Source organism: Hyperolius riggenbachi, chromosome 2, assembly GCF_040937935.1.
Source record: "Hyperolius riggenbachi isolate aHypRig1 chromosome 2, aHypRig1.pri, whole genome shotgun sequence".
NCBI classification, from domain to species: Eukaryota; Metazoa; Chordata; class Amphibia; order Anura; family Hyperoliidae; genus Hyperolius; species Hyperolius riggenbachi.
Window position 1 is genome coordinate 237,774,704 of NC_090647.1, and position 21,243 is coordinate 237,795,946.

Here is a 21,243-nt window from a genome sequence, read left to right on the forward strand (position 1 = left end):
GCTACATATGCTGCTTTGGGATCATGTTGAAGAAAAAAGCGGGGCACCACTCCTTTAGTAGGCACATACTGCTTCTGAAGAAGCTGGTTTAAACCAGCGAAACAACTGTCAGGCACTTGATACCCCCACTGCATGTACCCGCTGTCTCCCCCACTGGAATAAAGGGACTTTTAAAGGAGTGGTGCCCCGCTTTTTTCTTCAACTCGATTGGATTACAAGGATTTTGGATGAGCACGCTCTGTGTCCTGGTCCCAGTCCTGGTGTGTCTGCCCTGCTGCATTTGGTGCCAGGTACTGTTACTCCTCTTTGAATTGATATGCTTTGGGATCATTGTTGCAGCATTTGACATTCTGTTGTCGTCTCATGACTACTAAATGGTATGCTAATAAATAGCATCAGTTTCTGCTGATTTATCATCTGCACATCCATGATGCAAACTTTCTGTCTCACCACATCATGGCAGAAACACTGCTTCCTTATGGGTTTGTGGAATGATGTCTAATTACTCTTAGGCTCCCTGCACACTGGATGCGATTCCGATTTTTAATCGTTTTTTTACATGTGATTCCGATTATTAATCGTTACTGCATGCTGTTTTTTCTGTGTTATTCTGTTGATAGCATTCAGGGAAAATTGGAATAGCAAATCGGATTTGCAGTGTGCAGGGAGACTTAGTCACTTTGCCTAACTGTTGTGGGAGGAAACTCTGACCTGCCGCCTCACTGTTATACGTTACATTACAGTTAGCCCCGCCCACGACATCATGACCACGCACATTTTTTGCAGTGGCGCTCGTAACTTAGCACCTATAATGCTGGCTGTGTTCAGGCTTGGGGCTGGTGTACCGGGCTGTGGCTGTGTGCTCTGTTGTGTATGCTTGGCCGTGTGTGCTTCTGCATATCGCAGCGTTACTACAGCCGTGACCTCTTGTGCAGCACTTTACAAAGTACATAGCCATGTCACTGACTGCCCTCATAGGAGCTCACCATCTAATCCCTACCTTAGGTCTAATGTCCTACTTAAATTATGTATTTTTTTGTTTATGTATTTTTTTTTTATTTTTTGGGGAGGGGGGGGTGTAAAGTCTACCTCTTTCTACATTGAAATTTTTTTTTGTTCATATTGACATGTAAGCATCATGCAGTTGGCTCCTCCCACATTCCACCCACATGTCATGACCACGCCCACTTTCCTGTGCAATAATCACACCCATTTTTCGGCGCAGCGGGTTAGGGCCTCAGCCTACAGTCCGCTTGGGGCCACAAAAACCTTAGCTGCAACCCTGAAAATAATACCAGTTGCCTGACTCTCCTGCTGATCCTGTGTCCCTAATACTTTTAGCTACAGTCCCTGAACAAGCATGCAGATCAGGTGCTCTGACTAAAGTCAAATTGGATTATCTGCATGCTTGTTTCAGGTGTGTGATTCAGCCATTACTGCAGCCAAAGAGATCAGCAGGACTGACAAGCAACTGGTGTTGTTTAAAAGGAAACATCCATATCCCTCTCAGTTAAGGTTCCCTTTAAAAGGAAATAAATATAGCAGCCTTCATAGTCCTCTTACTACAGTTCTTTAAAATGGGTGCATTCAAACTCAGCAATATCAAAAAATTCTAATCCTAATGAATTTAAACTGTTATTAAATTAGAAAATATGATCAAATGTTCTATTTCTCAGATAATAATCATCATAAAGCATTTATATATACAGTAATAGCTCTGCTTAGTCCACGAAAATGAAATAAACCAATCAAAAAACTTGTGCTGCTTGAATAAAGCAGTCCCCGTATTTTTAAAGCCAGATATACTGTACATATCTGATTGTGACTGTACAGTATATGATGTGTACACAGGAATCTCTTATATATACTAAATAACATCTATGCTGTAAGAATAAAGCCTGATGTGTAGCTGTGTCACTAATAGAGATGTTCAATCAGATGGAAATAATTTGTTGCTGATGCTGTTTTATGCAAATGTATGCAGTCCCTTTGCTCATGAAATCAAATAATTTGATAGGTTGTTAAAATTTGGTTTGAGGAGTACGAATTAAAGGGTTCCCGAGACGGATGAAAAGAAAAGTTTTATGCATAACTGGGGCTTCTTCCAGCCCCCTTCAGGCCAATCAGTCCCTCACTGTCCTCCTCCGCCACCTGGATCTTCTGCTATGAGTCCCGGTAATTCAGCCAGTCAGCGCAGTCCGGCCGCGTGCCCATCCCATAGCCAGCCAGGAGCATTCTTCACCTGCGCAATAGGGCTCCGAAATGTCACCAATGTTTTGCAATATGAATTAGCTGTACATGTCTGGTGTTTTTGTGATGCTGACTAGCATTTTGAGCTCCATAGGAGTAAGGTCTTGTTCACATTATAAATTGCCAGCGCTATCAAAAGCACTGAGCGATTTATTGAGTGATTTTGAAAGCGTTTTTCTAAGCGCTTTCAGAGCGATTTACGCTTAGAAAAGAGCTTTTCTAAGCGCTTTTGTGTAGCAATGTTTTTTTAACTTCCTGACTTCAGTCAGGAAGTGAACTCTTTGGCCCAGAAATGAAGACAATGGGCTTATTCGTTAAAAGCGCTCAGAAAATTGCTTTTCAAATCGCTTTTTCAAGCGCTTAGCGATTTACCTATCCTTTCTATTGAATCCCAAACTCAGAAAATGGTGCAGGAGCCACGTTTGCGATTGGATAGAAAGCTCATCGCTCATATGAGGACACTCACATAGAGCAACATTGCAGAAGCGCTTTTAAGGCAATTTTAAAAATGGCCAGCACTTATACAAAAACAAAATCACTCTGTGTGAACAAAGTGTGAACGATCCCTTAGTGAAAATACCTGTGGGTCCCACTGAAATAAAAGCACCAGTTAATACCAGTCAGTGAATTTCCTTGATCAACTGCACTGTTTGAAATTGATTTCAATGTATTATGCACTATTCAATTGAAAATTCGATCATAGCTTTCCATCACATCGGATAACATAATTGGTTTTTTTTTATTATTGCTTTATTGAATAGGAACGAAAGTAAAACAATTTGATTGTATCATGTATGGCCACCTTTAGGGGCTGTGTAGAACCTAACATTTTTCATGTAAGCTGGCTACAGGTCAACCGCAGTTTGTAACCATTTTCTTGTTTTCACAAGGTGTACACAGATGTTTTTCTGCAGTTTGAGCTCAGGTTGAAGTCAGGAAACGACCTGAACTGGAAACACTGTCTACAAACCTTGAAAGCTTCATTCATGCCATCATTTTTTCAGCACCTACAGTGTGAATGAGCCCTTAATGCCTGTGTGAACAAGACCTTATTATTTCACAATATTTTACGTGCTGCCAAAGGACAGTGCTTAGCAGGTTAATACTTAGCTATCATGTTAAGGAATGTGCATATTAACACAGTAATTAAGCTAGCATTTTCAGACACTAGCCTTGCTTGTGTTTTCTTGCTAAGTAAATTATATTTGGCTCGCCTAAAGTAAGTAACAGGTTAACTCCTGTACCAGACTGAAAAATATTACTTTGCTAAGCTGTCTAAGAAAAGCTTGGACTCATTTGCACAGGATTTGCAAAGCCTATAAATAAACACAAAGCAGCAAAAGCAGGATTCACTGAGATAGGCCTTTTTTACATCTCTGCTGGTCTCACGTTCACAGTTCCTGTAACGTCCTGTGTTAGAACAGTCAAGCCATAGAGATGGTCAATGAACCACTTGAAATTGGAACAACAGAATACCCAAGCAGGATTAAATACTGTATCTGTAAATATCAAAAATGGCATAAGACACACAACACAAGCAACAGGACATCTGTCTATTCTGTCTGCTATTTTATTTGTAAAAGTTAGTTTAAAAAAAAATGGTTTATTGAGAGTGGCAGTAGGACAACCATCTTGTCAGCGTACATGAATTGAGTCTGAAGAAGGCTTATTAGCCGAAAGCTTACTCTTTTTCTTTAAAGTTAGCCAATAAATAGTGTCATCCTGATTTAAAACTTCGTGCTGGACCAGGGGCGGACTGACAACTCATGGGGCCCCCGGGCAATAGGAGATTATGGGGCCCCGTACCAGTGTCGCCCACATTACATGTTATTTTTTACAGAGTAAGATCTAATAATTTACTGCCGACAGATGTTTTATACTGATTTAAAAAAAAAACACCTCTGCGCGGCGTGCTGAAAAATGGGTGTGGTCGTGCAACATAATGTGGGCGTGGTCATGGGTGGGGACAAATATACATGACCTTGGCAGTGGTGTAAAAGGTCTGTCGGGGAAGTTTGAGCTCTGCCTTAGTGTTTCCCCACAATACATGTAATCTGACTGAATTTCACCAAAAATCTACGCCATTTGGCAGTGGTTCCTCCAAAATACAGATAATATGGCAGTTGTTCGCCCAAAATAGACGTAATCTGGCAGCAGCAGTTTCCCTAACATACACATAATTTGGCAGAGGTTGCCCAAAATATGCATAATCTGGCACGGATCACCCAAAATACATGTAATCTTGCAGCAGTGGTTCCCCCAAAATACACATAATCTGGAAGCAGCGATTCCCCCAACATACACAATTTGGCATCGGTTCCCCAAAAATACACATAATCTGTCAGCTGTTCCCCAAAATACACTTAATCTAGCAGCAGTGGTTCCCAAAAAATAGTTAATCTGGCAGCAGGTACCCCAAAATAGGCGCCCCCAGTATAGGTAACAGGTCTAAAGGTATTCCCAGTGGAAGTAACCAGGTGTATTGGTGTTCCCAGTACATGTATCCAGGTCTATAGGTGTCCCCAGTATAAGTAGCCAGGTCTATAGGTGTCCCTAGAATAGATAACCAGGTCTATAGGTGTCCCCAGTTTAGATAGTCAGGTTTATAGGTGTCCCCAGTATAGGTAGCCAAGACTATAGGTGTCCCCAGAATAGGTAGCCAGGTCTATAGGTGTCCCCAGTACAGATAGCCAGGTCTATAGGTGTCTCCAGTATAGATAGCCAGGTCTATAGGTGTCCCCAGCATATGCAGCCAGGTCTATAGGTATTCCCAGTATATGTAGCAATGTGAATAGGTGTCCCCAGTATATGCAGCCAGGTGTATAAGTGTCCCCAGTATATGTAGCCAGGTGTATAGGTATTCCCAGTATATGTAGCCAGGTCTATAGGTGTCCCCAGTATAAGTAGCCAGGTGTATAGGTATTCCCAGTATATGTAGCCAGGTCTATAGGTGTCCCCAGTATAAGTAGCCAGGTGTATAGGTATTCCCAGTATATGTAGCCAGGTGTATAGATGCCCCCAGTAAAGCCAGGTCTATAGGTGTCCCCAGTATATGTAGCCAGGTGTATAGGTATTCCCAGTATAGGTCTTAGGTGTCCCCAGTATGTAGCTAGGTCTATAGGTGCCCCCGAAGAGGGGAGGAGCGCAGTGAAAGGGAGCGGTGTGCACAGCGTAGGGAAGGGGGGGGGTGTCTCACCTTGGGGCCCAACTTCCTGGCTCTCCCCTCCGGTAACTCGGCGGCTAACAGTGGTCAGCGGGTGGAGACTTACTGCCGTTCCTGCCGCCCGCCGAAAGGGACGCTGTGCTCTGTGCGTGGCTAGTCTGGTCTACAGAAGACCAGACTAGCCACGCACAGAGCAGAGCGTCTCTTGTGGCTGGAGGCAGGAACAGCGGTAAGTCTCCGCCCGCTGACCACTGTTAGCCGCCGAGTTACTGGAGGGGAGAGCCAGGAAGGGGGGCCCCAAGGTGAGGGAAGTGTGGGGGGGGGGGAACGTCCCCCCCTTCTCCGCCGCTGTACATACTGCTCCCTTTCATTGCGCTCCTCCCCTCCTGCTCAGGGTGCTCTGGCGGGCCCCCCCTGACCACGGACCCTCGGTCCGTGCCTGAGTGCCCGAATGGTCAGTCCGCCCCTATAGCTGGACAAAGAAACAGAAGACAATACTGAATGCAAGAAAGTCAGCACGTTAACCAAATGACATACATATAATCAAGGTGTCGGGAAATTTGGGCACAGGGCAAGGCCAAAAAATGTGCCCTTTTTCAGATACTAATCTCAGTACAGGGAAGACTCTGGATAATCAAGAAGTCCCCCATTCTTCTCGCCTCCACCAATTCAGCACTGGGACCCCCTGAACCTCTTCAACAATGATTTGTCGAGAGGGGCGTGCAGCCATGCTCCTGTCCATGAACATGCGTGGCTAGACTGTACTGGATGCCTTGTGTCTACACATGAGCCATTCGTTTTTTTGCACCAAGCGGCTCCATGCTACTGTGCATGACTCCTTATTTATGGACATGAGTGTGGCAGCAAACTTCCAATGGGTCCCATGTATTGGCTGTTTCAAGGAGGACACGACTGAGATTTGCTTTAATTATCTTATCTTAAGTTCAGTAAGACTGCTGTAACCAACCAGCACATACACTACAGCTGGTTATTGCACCTTACTGAACACTTGAATAAAGCATTGTATAAATCTGAGCTTTATCTCACATGCAATAACAGTCCGTACTGACCAGATGTGGCTGCTATTAACATGACGGGTATACTGTAGATATAGGCATTGCTGGTGGGAGTACATTGAGTGCCTGAGTAATATGTAGATAGCAGGCTTCCAACAAGATGACCGGATTCTTCAAGAAAGATAAAAGACACCTTCTAGTGAATACAGTAGACTTGAGAGATGCAGACCCTCAAACACTTATATAAACATCCTATACAATAAAATCCCTGTGTCGCTGCATCCAGCTGTCCCTGTTTTTTGCTACTGCACATGTGCGCAGTAACAAACAGCTGGATGTGACCAGGGAGCGAGGCGGGGAAGCGAGGTGGGTGAGGCAGACGGGCGCGCGCGTGCGGCAGTTGTGTTCGGGCCCACGCATGCGCACTGGCGGCGGTCGGCAGAAAAAAAGACCTAGAGCCCGTTTTGAAACAGGCTTGGGTCTACTTGTTACTACATAAAATATTACAACCCAAATGTCTTTTATGGCAATTTACACCATTGGCAAATTGATAACGGGTCTGCTAAGATAACCCTGCACTCATAAGCCAGTGTGGAGGTGCTTTTCTGATCTCTCTGTTACTGAACATAAGGATGTGGGGTGTCCTGGCACCTTGAAATAGAACAGACACTACGGGAGCCCAATTGAATACTACTTACAAAGGTGGGTTGCATGCATGAGGGGCAACAGACAACTTATAACAGGTGGAAATCTTAGACCCGACTCACTTGGGGTGTTCGACAGGACTGGATGTAGTCACTCTCAGGGTTCATTTCCACTATAGCGAATCCGCATGTGTTGTCCGCATGCGGATTCGCACAGCCAATACAAGTGGATGGACCTGTTTCCACTTGTGCGTTGTGCAGAGCGTCTTTGTGTGCGGGGAAAATCTGCACGGGCCGTCAGAATTCGCTCCCCGCACACCGCTAAGCGAATCGCATACAATGTATCCAATAGGGAAATCGCATGCGGTTTTGGCATGCGTTTTTCCCCGCGATTTCGCGTGCGATTTCGCATAGGAGGTAATGTTAATTTACACAGGCAGTGACATGGTTAAAATCGCCCACCTACTACCCTATGCGAAATCGCATGCAAAATCGCACCCGCATGCGATTTCGTCTGCGGTGATTTCCCGGCGATCTCGAACCGCACAAGTGGAAATGCAGCCTCAAAGAAATAACAATTGCTTGCCCCCACACTGGTCAACACCAAGTGGGGCTAGAAAGTACCCCTTGGAAGGTAGGCGGATGTAAACAGCACAATAGGGAGAAGAGGCACCCAGGGATATATAAAATTAGGCTAAAAACACTAAAACCGAACAGGGGAGGTGACTTACTTCAAAAATGTCACGTCAATAAAATGTATTATTTATTTATGGTGCTACTATGTGGGGGAGGAATTTCCTGGTTTTTGTTAATGTAAAAACAACAACAAAAAACAAATCTAAACTGCATTATTTTTTATAACAATTAAACACAACCGGCATGTGTACTAAACATGAGCTAAACCGGGTAGCCTTTAGCTGACAACCTTTCTTAAGAATGTACTCTCGTCGGATTTGTACTCTTTACCGCCCAAGGCCCCTTCAGTATAGGTAGCAAGATGACCCCTCCCCCCTTCCCTCCAGTATAGGTAGCTGGAAGTCCCCTCCCACTAATATTGGTAGCCTGATAACCCCCCCACCTGAATATAGGTAGCTAGATGACCCCTCCCCCCTTTCCCTCCAGTATAAGTAGCCAGATGACTTCCTTAATCCGTCCTTTCCCCCCCCCCCCTTCCTTTCAGTATAGGTAGCCAGCTCGCCGTCACACTGCAGCAGCCATCACCTCGTCTCCTGTGTAGAAGCTTCCTCTTTCTTTCTGTCTCCAATGCTGCCAAAGTCCATAGCCACCGGCAACAATGCAAACTAGCGGCTAGCAGCAGAGTACCGCGGTCAAGCGCTTGCCTGATCTCCCTGCAATGCAGCATTTACAAGCTTGCAACTGCTGCACCAGTTTAGCCTACTGCTTTGGTGCCCTTGCTCCTGTGGTGCCCTAGGCCATGGCCTAAGTGGTCTTGGCCTAAATATGGCCCAGAATCTCGTAAACAGCCATTTCAAAAATCCCTCAGGAGAGCGAATGATGTGAATGGATACTGCACAATATTTTAAAGTGTATTAAATAACTCACACATTTGTATAAACCTGATTTGGACTGCAAGTATACAAGTCTGGACAGCTAACCCTTATAGCATATAGATCAGTAAAATTAGTCTTGGTATGAATCACAAACTGGCAGGTGTTCCTAGTCTTTAACTGCAGATACAGTTTAAATGAGCCATAAACTGTGGAAATCTGAGCCAGAGTGAACATATTCTGTGAAATGTACGATGATGCAGCAAGCTGTAAACACCTGCCATGTTTAAAGGACTTTTTTTCCTGGAAAGCCACTTAACTTTAGCTAGGTTTGATTACATCCACATGCTTCATTTTTAGGGTTGTGTCAAAGTTTACCGATTTTATACATGATAAAAAAAGATGCTGAAAATATGGGCAAGAATAGACAGAAAGATTACCCAGTAAAACAACCATAAGCAACATACACACAGCAAAACTTGCAGCGTCTGAAATTTTGTGGCTGGAAAACTATGAGATATTTCTGTCTGTGTCTGTCTTTGGGTCATCCTAATCTATGAAGAAAACTGATTGCTGGGTTATAGGTTTTCATTCAATAGCCAACAAGATGGGATGAAAATATTTTCCGTTACCAACACCTTTTCCTACTCCCACAAAAATGAAAATGCAGGGCTATTTTTAGAACCAGGTAAACCTGACAATAGCCCAGCATGCCAAGTCTATTACACAGCTATGGGTGCTCTAGATCCCTTTCCCTCTCTCCAGGGAGTCCAGACTGTGGATGTTAGAGACCCAATGCACCTAGAAACAGCCGTATAACCAACAGTCATATGTATCTAACGTCACATATCTCTCTATGCTCACAACTACCCAAACTCCATTGTCATGATAGTCATGTGACATGGGGTGTGGGGTGCTGAGAATGCATGTGGGTAGCATGAAGTTCCAGACTGAATTGATGTGGGTAGGAACTTGCAAAGTAAATAGAACATGCTCTGCTGTGAACACAAAGGGGCTCTATACAGATTTATGCTATGTGGAGAAACATTACGTGAAGGAGCATTACTGGGGTATTAAAACAAGGGCGAGCAATACTAGATTTGCTGAGAATTTAGTATGTAAACTGCTGCCCCATGATTTTATTTTTTATCCTTTTTTAGCAAACTGCCACAGTGGATTGCAACTGATATAGAACTAACAAGAACCTAATGAGCCCTTAGCCATGGAGATTAGCAAAGAACAAACAAGAACATTACCGGCATCTTTCTAGGTCTCCTACGTGGCATGATGCAGTATACTCACCAATCTCCCTTCAGCCTCCATTGAACAGTACACTATGGTCCTACATAACTTGCCCTCAGAATTGTTGCCTCAACAATCCATTAGTGGTTGTTAAGTGTGTCAGTTACTGAGCATGTATACAAGGGTATTAAACACAGCCTTCCGGTGTAGAATACCGCCATATGGAGCTGCATCTCAATTACATTTGCTATGTGTATGCTCTGAGTTATGCATGCCAAATGCAGCCTGTCCTATTCTTTTGTCAATTTAGTGACAGGGACCAGACATTATTCAAATGCAAATAAAAATCTATTCAAACCTATTCCATAACAAATAGCAGACTATTGTGAGTAAATGAAACAGTCAGGGACTCAAAGCCCTTAAGGTGTTAAAATATTATGGTCGTGTTTAACAGTGCTACACAGAGCCTGTTGTGTAGAGGTCTATATAAGCTATTATTTACACTGTAAAATGTTAAAAGCTCATGGCCTTTAAAGTATAAACAGAGAAATGCCAGGTTTATTTTAATACAATGGAGAATCCCAGATCTGCATATTTAAGCTATTTTAAAGGGGCTGCATCAGGTACAGCAGAGGTACTTTTCATCATATAGTAGTCTCCACTAGACAAACCGTGATTTTACTGTGCAATTGAAAACCATCTCGTTCTACTTGCATGCAATCGCTACAGACATACAGGCTCGCCATAATGGTATGCTACATGCCCAACTAGTGATAAAATGTCATATGGCATATTTGAAGGCCCGGAAAAACCACTACAAATCGCAAAGCGCTATTGCACTCGCTTTTAATTAGCATTTTGTGAGAAATTTCATGAGCATTTTCAGGCGATTTTGGTAAAGATTTTAAAAAGTGTACGCTTTTTGCCAGCGACTGTGATAGCGATTTGTGATTAGCGAATTTAATTCTGATTGGTCCTTATTTATATTTTTTTTTTTTACAGTTTGCAGTCATTTAAAATCCATCACAAATTGCTGTGCGTAGCGATTCATGAGCAATTGCCAGCGTTTATATATTTTACATTGAAGCACAAACACTCCCAAAATGCTGTATGTCCTGTGATTGAGATTTTGCTAATCGCAATAGCTACTGTGGAATTTGTTACATGTACATTGGCAGAGCGTTTAGTCACTTCACCCCAAGGCTGTTTTTACCCTAATGGACAAGAGCGATTTTCACCTTTCCGTGCTCATCCCTTTCATTTGCCAATAGCGTAATCACTACTAATCACAATGAAATGATTTACGGTATATCTTGTTTTTTTCACCACAAATTGGGCTTTTTGGGGTTAATATTTGTTTTTAGTAATTACTTTCTTTTCTATACATTTTCAAGGGAAATACAAGGAAAAAAATGAAAAAATACACTATTTCTCCAATTTCATCCCCTATGGTTTTAATATAAACACTGCTACTGTACATAAAACCCACACATTTTATCTTCCCATTTGTCCTGGTTATCACAAGATTTGAATTATGTCCCTAGTACCAAGTACGGTGACAATTTATCGTTTGGAAATAAAGGTGTATTTTTTGGGGGGGGGGTTCACAATTTTCATGTGCACGGGGATGCACGTGCACCCGCGGGAGCGTGCACGCGCACAGCGGCAGCAACACTGTCTGATTTATAAAAACGTCCTGGACCCATTAAGAGGCTCCAGCAGGACATTTTTATAAGTCAGCATGTCATTAAGTGGTTAGGGAAATCGCTAGTGATTTAAAGCGATCTTTAAACACTCAAAAAAGCGCTCTAGTGGATTCCAGCCGTAACTTGAATGAGTCACATAATGTATTTTGAGGTGTTTTAAACCTTTGGCACTTGTCATGTGAAAATTAAAAAGGATGAAACATGACAAAAATGAGTAATTTTTGCATGGACGCCTATTTTTCCTCTGTAGATCACGTATAAATGTAAACAATGCTTGGAAATAAAATATTACCCAAAGAAAGCCTGGATTGTCCCAAAAAATGCAGGTTAGTATAGCCAGACTTTGGACCCCGGACCACTTGGGCTCCACACCCTGAGCTATGCCAGCCTGCATGGTATGGGGGAAGGGGGGGGGGGGGTCTGGAAGAGAGGGATGGCAAAGGCCCAGCACTAATTAAAGGATACATCTGAGCAACCTAAAAATAAAAGAATCCACTTACGTGGGGCTTCCTCCTGCCCCTGCCAGCCATCCTGTGCTCTTGCCGCAGCTCAGCTCCACGCTGGTGGTCCGGGGTTCCCTCCAGCGCAAGATGTCCACTGCGCCTGTGCAAGCGGCTCTCAGAGTTGCGCTGATGTCATCTGAACTGTACCGGCCTGCGCAGTACTGCCCGAATGACGTCAGTGCGACTCAGTGAGCCGCACGCTGGAGCCCAGGAAGATGCCGACCTCACCTGCACCAGAGTGGACCGGGAGCCACTGGAGCTGCGGCAAGGGCACAGAATGGCTGCCAGGGGCTGGAGGATGCCCGAGGTAAGTGGATTTTTTATTTTTAAGTTGCTCAGGCCTTCCCGTTAAGACTTGATTGTACTTACTCTCTGTGCCACAAGTGAAGCCCAAACCAGTGCAGATTGTTTTATCCCACTCACACCAACTTACATTCACTTCACTTCTTCTTCAGATCTTAAAGGTGAAGCCTAGTGGGTTTAATAGTTTGGTGAGCTATGAACTATGAAACTATGCTAAAAACTATGATAAGCTGGGCTGATACAGCTCCTACTCTGTGATCCATGTTACATGTAACTTTTGCAACAAGTGCAAGACTCCTCACTCAACTAAAGGATTTTTAATCTGATGGTAGTGGATTAGGATATTTGCACAGCGATTTAGTTTGAAGAGCAAAATGAGCATTGGACTTCACCTTTAGCTATTGTCACAATAATCTGATATTGTAAAAATAAGGCTTACAAACTTTGCCAGTCATTAGCTTTAGTGTGAGGGTTTGTACCGCCATAGATCTCAAAATCAGTCAAAATCAGCGGTATTGGACAACGGGCATAAAATGTGAACATCTATGCCAGCTTTGATAACACTGCAAGCATGTGTTTTCTAACGAAGCCAGCATTTTAGCGAGCATAAAGATTATTTAAACGGAGAACGACCCACCCTCCCTCTCTACTCCCCCCCCTCCCCCCCCAAAAAAAAAATCCTCAAAAAGAAAAAAATGAAATATGTTCAAGAGGATGCCAGACAGACACTGTAAGGTCATTCTGGGATGAGAAGGCTAAAGAAACACGGTTTGTAATTAACAAAGCGGAGTTTAGAAATCTTTAAAAATATTTAGCTAGGAAACGTTACAATAATCGTGTTTCATACACACTGTTGGTCCACACTGCCAAATAACTTGTATATGATGAGTGCAGAACACATAAAAATAACACATGCTGGAAAACGGATTTTGCGGCCTATCAAGTATGTGATTGTTTATGGAAACATAATGTACATTTGTCCAAGAACAGCATGTCTCCTTCACCTTCTACAACTCTGAACCAGCCTATCTAATCTCCTGTATAACAACAAAGGTAATCCACAGAGTTCCCTTCGCTTACTCTACCCAGTAATTACTATTGTGCATATTTTGCCAGAGGCCAAGAACACATACTTCTTTTGGCTGATCACGTTTCCTGTCTAGGTACATCTAAGTGGACTAAAACTCACCTAATATGTACCAAATTTACAGATTTTGTACATTGAAATGAAATGCACTTTAATTGAAATAAAAAAATACTATAAACATAGTGGTGCTGCAGAAATTTTCTTGTCATTTAAAATCTTCTTTCCATTTCACTTCAAAGTCACCTTGTGGAAGTCTGAAACAATGTAAATTCACTAAAAGCACCAAAAATGTGGTGAGCACATTTACTAAGCAAACATTATATACACACACGCACACACACACACACACACACACACACACACACACACACACACACACACACACAAACAAACACACCCCTACCGTGGGATTTGTTGGATCTTTATAAATCTATCTATCTAGGATTATGGATTTCATAACTAGATTCCATCCATCAGCAATGGTGCAGCTGTGCATATACAGTATTTGTATGTATCATATGTATATATTGTATCACTAAAATAGAGAGAAAAAAATTATGTATATTTTTTTCTCTCTATTATCTATATCTACTGTATATACAGTGGGATGCAAAAATTTGGGCAGCCTTGTTAATCGTCATGATTTTTCTGTATAAATCGTTGGTTGTTACGATAAAAAAATGTCAGTTAAATATATCATATAGGAGACACACACAGTGATATTTGAGAAGGGAAATGCGATTTATTGGATTTACAGAAAGTGTGCAATAATTGTTTAAACAAAATTAGGCAGGTGCATAAAAAAAGAAATGAAATCAATATTTAGTAGATACTCCTCCTGCAGAAATTACAGCCTCTAAACGCTTCATGTAGGTTCCAATTAGAGTCTGGATTCTGGTTGAAGGTATTTTGGACCAGTCCTCTTTACAAAACATCTCTAGTTCATTCAGGTTTGATGGCTTCCAAGCATGGACAGTTCTCTTTAACACACACCACAGATTTTCAATTATATCCAGGTCTGGGGACTGAGATGTCCATTCCAGAACATTGTACTTGTTACTCTGCATGAATGCCTTAGTGGATTTTGAGCATTGTTTAGGGTCATTGTCTTGTTGAAAGATCCAGCCCCGGCGCAGCTTCAACTTTGTCACGGATTCCTGGAAATTGGTCTCCAGAATCTGCTGATACTGAGTAGAATCCATGCGTCACTCAACTTTGAAAAGATTCCCAGTCCCTGCACTGGCCACACAGCCCCACAGCATGATGGAATCACCACCATATTTTACTGTAGGTAGCAGGTGTTTTTCTTGGAATGCTGTGTTGTTTTTCCTGCATGCATAATGCCCCTTGTTATGCCCAGATAACTCAATTTTAGTTTCATCAGTCCACAGCACCTTATTCCAAAATGAAGCTGGCTTGTCCAAATGTTCTTTAGAATACCTCAAGCGGCTTTGTTTGTGCTGTGGGCGGAGAAAAGGCTTTCTCTACATCACTCTCATACTGAAATCTATTGGAAATCTGTTCCTAGTAAAAAAATGTTCCTAAACATATCAGATAGATCAGAAAATCTATCCGATGATCTATCTGCTGCTAATCTAACAAGTGTATGGCCACCTTAAATCACACAGCTGAAACAAAGACATGGCTAATCCAGTCAGACTTCAGACAGCTTGTTCCAGATCTATGGTTAACCTCCTGAGCGTTACGCCGCTCAGGAGGTGTTGTCACTTTTTGCCTGATTAGTAAATAGCTGTGCAAATTGACTGTAAACCCTCTAGCTAGCACTAGGCTAGCTAGAAGAAGTCTCCGGCACCCTCCGCTCCCCGCCGCTCCCCCGTTTATACATTACCCAACCTGGATCCAGCGATCGGCGCAGCCTGCCTGGACAGCTCCCATCTTCACTATGGGGAGTATCGCAGGTGACGTCATGACGTCGTGCGCAAACCCGATCCTCCCCATAGAGAGAGACTGGAGCTGTGCCGGGAGGCTGAGCGATCGCTGGATCTAGGGGGGGTATAACATATAAACGGGGGGAGCGCGGAGGATCGCAGGGGAGCGGTGGGTGCCCGACATATTTACTAGCTAGCCAAGTGCTAGCTAGAGCGTTTACAATCAATTTGCACAGTTAATTATGGTGGACTCCTGGGGCCACAGAGCGGTATGCCCGACACAGTGTCGGGCATAAAGCTAAGGGGGTTAAAGGTATTAAAGTGTGCTTCCCCCACCAAGTGGTATGCCCTTCAGAGGACATCTACTGGAATCATGGTTGACCCACACCCCATTTAAATTAAACAAAATTAATAAATAATCTTTTTTCATTTGTTAACATGTTATTTTATTTCATCAGTTCTAGAGTATATTTCACCAGTGGGCGGGGATCGAGCGGGCGGAGGTCGAGCAGCGTGATCGGACCAGCTGAATATTATCAGCTGGCCGGATCAGCTGCTCGGTACACGGTACAGAAACGTACCGTGTATCCCCAGCATTAGGGGCCATACACTTAGAGAATTGCATCAGATTTGAACATCAGATAGATTTCTGTCAGATGCCTGTCAAGTCAAATCTAACAGGAATCTCTCTGATGTGTGCCACACACTAGGAACAGATTTCCAATAGATTTCAGAATTAAAAGTATTGGAAATCGATCTAAATGCATTATTGGACCCATTAGATTCAATGCAACTATATGGGCCATCCACCGATTGGAATCTATTTCTGATCGATTCCATAGATTCGATCGCTGAAATCGACCAGTGTATGGGCCCCTTTACAGAACACCTTCTTCACTTCCAATAGGGTAGAGAAAAGGAAGCTTTACCTCGAAATTTAGAACTACAGGTAATCCACTTATTTCAACCAGCATTGTAGCTAATTGACAATCATAATCACATGTTAATTATTTAACTGATGGCTAAAGGTGTGCATTGTCTGTAAAACATCTAGGTACGCATGATAAGAAAGCATTGCATGTTGATAAATGGTGTGAGCGGCCCTCCCGTTTAAGCATGGTTGTTTCAGTTTGATATACATTCATTTTTCACTATCTTGTGAACCTCTTCTTCAGCTGACAGTCAGTACCCTCTATTTAAACTTAAGGCACTACTAAAACACGCTTTTCTATTGAGTGGCTAAGCATAGCTATGAAAGCATTTGTGTCTAGGTCTAGGACTGGACTTTACCCTTTTTTTTTCACATTTTAAACAACAGAGCCTAGAGGGATACAACAAGCCTGCACATAATGAGTCAGAGAGAAATTAGAACACATGATCAGTGTACTGGCAATGGATCATTAGAATAATTTAAAATTAGAAGATTATGGATGAGCACATACACATAAATGCACCATAATCATCATAGGGGAAATGGGGACCCACTCCTAGTCTAAAAGCAAGTGAGCTCTCATATAGCCCACGACAATATACCCACTCACGTGGGATCATGGTTCAATAGCGCTTGTCCAGCTTAAGCAGACTTTATGTGCTGCCCACTAGTCTAATGTGTACTCTGCAAGATATCCCTACACCAGCATGCAGTGCACACCCTCTGTATCAGGCTACATAACTTAACACACATACAGACAGGCTAGAATTACACAAATGTCATACAACTGTCACTGTCCCACAAGATTAGCTGCCCAGTTTAAAGGACAACTGAAGCGAGAGACATACGGAGGCTTGCATATTTATTTCCTTTTAAGCAAGATCAGTTGGCAGCCTCCATATTCTTCTCACTTCAGTAGTCCAGAATCAGCATAGGAAGGTGGATACAAAATGAAATCTCAATCTTAAATTTAACTAATAATTACAGAAGGTGCTGCTATTTGGGCCCAGTCAATGATGTCCACCGACTACAACTGGTATAGCCGGTATAAGGTGGTAGATGCCCCTATCATTTTACAATTTAGTCCTAAGTATTAGTATTAGTATTATAAGGTAATTTAATTCTAGCACTGTGCAGCAGCCCACATAATAATTCCTGGGGCATAAAGGATTATTAGAAGTCAGCAATGTCAATTTTCATATTCAACTTAATCTAAGTTTCCAAACTGAAAAAGAGGCAACAAACCTATGTAAAAGTAAAAACAGTTTGGATGTGGATGAAAATGACTATAATAATGAGCTCTAATCTAGTACAAATATAGTCTTATAGTACAAAAATAATTATGTGTATTGCTTTCTTTAACTAGCAGCAGACTCTTCCTAACAGATATACATGCAGCAAAGATAAAACAATACGGCCCTAGCCATTTTCCACTTCCATCCAAAGAGAAGAAAATAAAAAAAACCTCTTGGACTATCATTTATATTATCAATATGCATTTATGCAGCAGCACTTTACAGAGTCCATTGTTGTGTCAATTACCCTACCATTGTCAGTGTCAGTGTCTAAGGTTGCTACCATAGTTACCATAGGTTAATTTTGGAGGAAATTTAGCCAGAAGTCTTCTGGACGTCTGCGTTCCATTACGCCTCATAGGCGTAGTGAAAGCCGCATCCCATCACTCACTTCCGCACTTTCTCCTTCCGGCTTGAAAGAGGAAGCACAGTAGTGAGTAATGCAACATGGCTTTCATTACTCCTATGACGTGTAATGAAACGCCATTGTCCCGAAGACTTCTGGGTAAATTTTCCCGCAGTCACACCTGAAGTCATTAGACTTCATTTGAATTCCAAATTTCAGTCCGTCTGGCCTCGAAAGCCTATTGCTGTCTGTGTGTATTTCTTACGGGCACTCCGGTTTTCTCCTACATCTCAAAAACATACAGATAAGTTAATTGGCTTCTCCCTAAATTGGCCCTAGACTATGAAATCTGCACTACATGATACATACATAGAACTAGGACTATGGAAGGTATTAGATTGTGAGCCCCTCTGAGGGAGTTAGTGACAAGACAATATACTCTGTACAGCGCTGCGTAATATGTCGGCTATATAAATACTTAAATAAATAAAGCAAATAATATGTTTTCGGGATATAAGAGATATCTTACGTAAATAACATAAAACCCCCATGCATATAGTGTCCAGGACAACATTCAGACCTGGAGCTCTAGTGAAGCAAGGTGAGAGTGCTAGCCAACAGGTCTATGCAAAGCTGAAAATCAGCACTACATTTCTGGTGAAGTCTTTAAATAAAAGGGAGGGGAAGCAAATAGGCTAGTCTAGCATTAATCATAACATATTACAACTGAAGAGTTATCATTGAAGACAGTTCCACCCACATAATAATTCTCTCTTTCACTCTGGAGGCTTGATGTTTTCCTACAAAGCCCCAGGGAAGAGAGCATATCTTGGGAAGCTGAGGAGCACTTTATTTGACCTCATGTCTGTTACTTTAGAACTCTACATTTCTTATTTCAGGACATAAAAATAGCAGTCATTTAATGCTTAATGTCCTTCTAAATACAAGTTATTAAATGTAAAAAATAGCCATAGAATGTTGAAAGGAAATGAGAGTTGTTCTATATTCTTTGATTAGTGCTGTAGGGAAGTAATAGTAAGAGTAATAATAATAATAAATTTTTCTACTAGGATTCACAGTCAATGGCTTATTCGGTAAAACACAACAATGGACCATCAAAGTGGTTAATACACGGTTCACTCCTGCTGGCCATTGGAGATCCGGCTCTAGTGAGAACTAAAGTAAAATGTTTCACTCAACTTTTTAAAAAAAAAAAACAAAAAACAAAAACAAAAAGTATTATATTTTGTCATCACAGAGAGCTCAGAGTCCCACCAATGCTAACAACAGAGTACTTGCACAGCTCAGGCAAACCAGAAAGGGAGAGGTCAGCACTTGTGCCAAGCATAACCTATCTGTCTTGAGCGAGTGAATATGCAAGTGGATGGGGCAAGGGGAGGACAGAAGGATGACGAGTGGTGCATGCATGATGTCACACGGCGGAGCGGTACTAAGAATGGGATCAGTGGGGAATCAGTAGATCCGCCAGGAGGATCGCTTGTGGGTTGGGAGTCGGGGCTATTGCATAGATGCCTGATTATCGGCTGAGGCAGCCAATATTGTGCAGCGTCGTCGTGAGGTCATGCGCAGAGCACTACCAGCCGCAGGCACGCAATCAAAGACGTGCGCAGCCAGCTCAGCGCCTGTGCACTACTGCTCACTTTTACAATATGTTTCAGCTCTGGTATCCTTTAAGCAGAGTAGTCACTAAAAAGCAGTTGTGGACAGTGAAGTCCGGAGGCAGTAATGCAGCTGAGGCAGGACCACTGTCCTCACCTTTTCAGTTCACACAAAAAATCCTTATGTAGGAGTTTTGATCAAAAATTACATTGGCAGGAAGAGAACCTTAAGTGAAAGTAATTTAGATAAACAATTGCATCTATCCTCCTACTGCTAAAAATGACTAAGTTCTTAAAGATAACATAAAACTGAATTAGAGTAGATTTATTGTTTTTTGTCAGCTCAATGACAAAGTCTGTCCTGTGTTTCAGATAGCTAAAATATATGAACTATTGACCTTTGTTTATCTATCCTCTGTTCTCTGCAAGGAAAGTGTTTTATGGCTGTCATTCCTTATCAGTGAGGGATGCTATAATCTGACTGGGTCCCAACTGTAGAAAAACGGTCAGTGGTTTAGCTGAATATTAACGATGTCAAGCAAAAAAAAAAGAAGAAAAGTAATGTCTATCTCTTTAGGTCACATGTAACCTAAGGTACCCATTAAGCTTCTTTTGTTTTTTTTTTATAACTGAAGGCATAAACTCCAGGGCTGCCATTCTTATCTTTGCATCACTATGAACTGACTTGCCCAGCAAGGCATCTCATTATTTCAGAGGCTACATGCATTTGCGAAGTCAGTGAAAGGTATCAACATTACTGAGGAGTAAGAAGGAGCATGACAGTTAAGGTATGCTCCTTTGAAAACAAGTGAAAATGGCAGCCCCCATAGTCCTTATCTGCCAGATTATATTTAAAATGATTAGGGTTACTGACATTATTACCACATGTACTGCTTTACTAATGATGTACCACCCCCTGTTGTGGGAAACCTCATCTCAAATGCTCCTTGATACAGAGATTTACTAGGAGTGAACCAGATCAGTCTATAGGTGGTCATTAACGATACAATTCTCCAGACAACCGATCATCCAATTTGATCATATCATCACTCAAAAATGGATTGCTCAGGCCCACCTATGGAATTAGATCAGATTAATGGAATCGAAGGAGGACAGAAAAAGGTTGTGTGCAGATCTGAGGTTGCTGTTGGGATAGTATCTGGAAACTAGTGAGAAGTTGTACAGGGGAGAGAGATTGTGGAGAGCTTTGTAGGTTATTTCAGTACAGATTGGAGGGGTGCCAGTCTGATTGGAGGGGCGCCAGTCTATGACCTATGCTTTTAGCTAACTATTCTATAAACTAGTTAGGAATGGTTTATAATTGGTGGTATAAGGGAATGTTTATGTTGCCTAAAACAACCAATCAGATTACAGTTCTTCTTGTCAGGCAGAAAATGAATTAAGTATGGGACTGGTTGCTGCTGACTGTGCAGTCACTTTAATCCGCAAAGAAGTCAGTTTTCAAGTATTTTAGTTGTAGAGGTTTTTTGAAACATTTCACCTGAGAATTTGGAGAACAACCAAACCACAGCAATATTGAAAGAATCAAGATGTCTGTGATAACAGAACACAAGCAGACTAAGGAAAAAAGCACTCCGCTACCATGTCAAATCATCAAAGCATGCCCTTACCTTTGGGAATAGTGATCTGACAGCTCAAGTCAAAATCTGACTGCAGACGGTAAAATGCAACTTCCTGCAGCCGTGCACGCTCCAGTTCAGATAGACTCTGTATGGGAACC

General features: G+C 42.3%; 1 protein-coding gene across 6 annotated transcripts in view; it reads right to left on the minus strand.

Annotated features, from left to right (window-relative positions):
* Positions 1-21,243, minus strand: part of ARHGAP6 (Rho GTPase activating protein 6) — a 330,561-nt gene that overhangs the window by 88,174 nt on the left and 221,144 nt on the right. For all 6 annotated transcript variants that reach the window (XM_068268347.1, XM_068268345.1, XM_068268344.1 and 3 more), the window contains exon 2: positions 21,134-21,243. This exon is cut by the window's right edge and continues 50 nt beyond it. In XM_068268347.1, coding sequence (XP_068124448.1) covers positions 21,134-21,243 — 110 coding nt within the window. The remainder of the gene's footprint in view (positions 1-21,133) is intronic.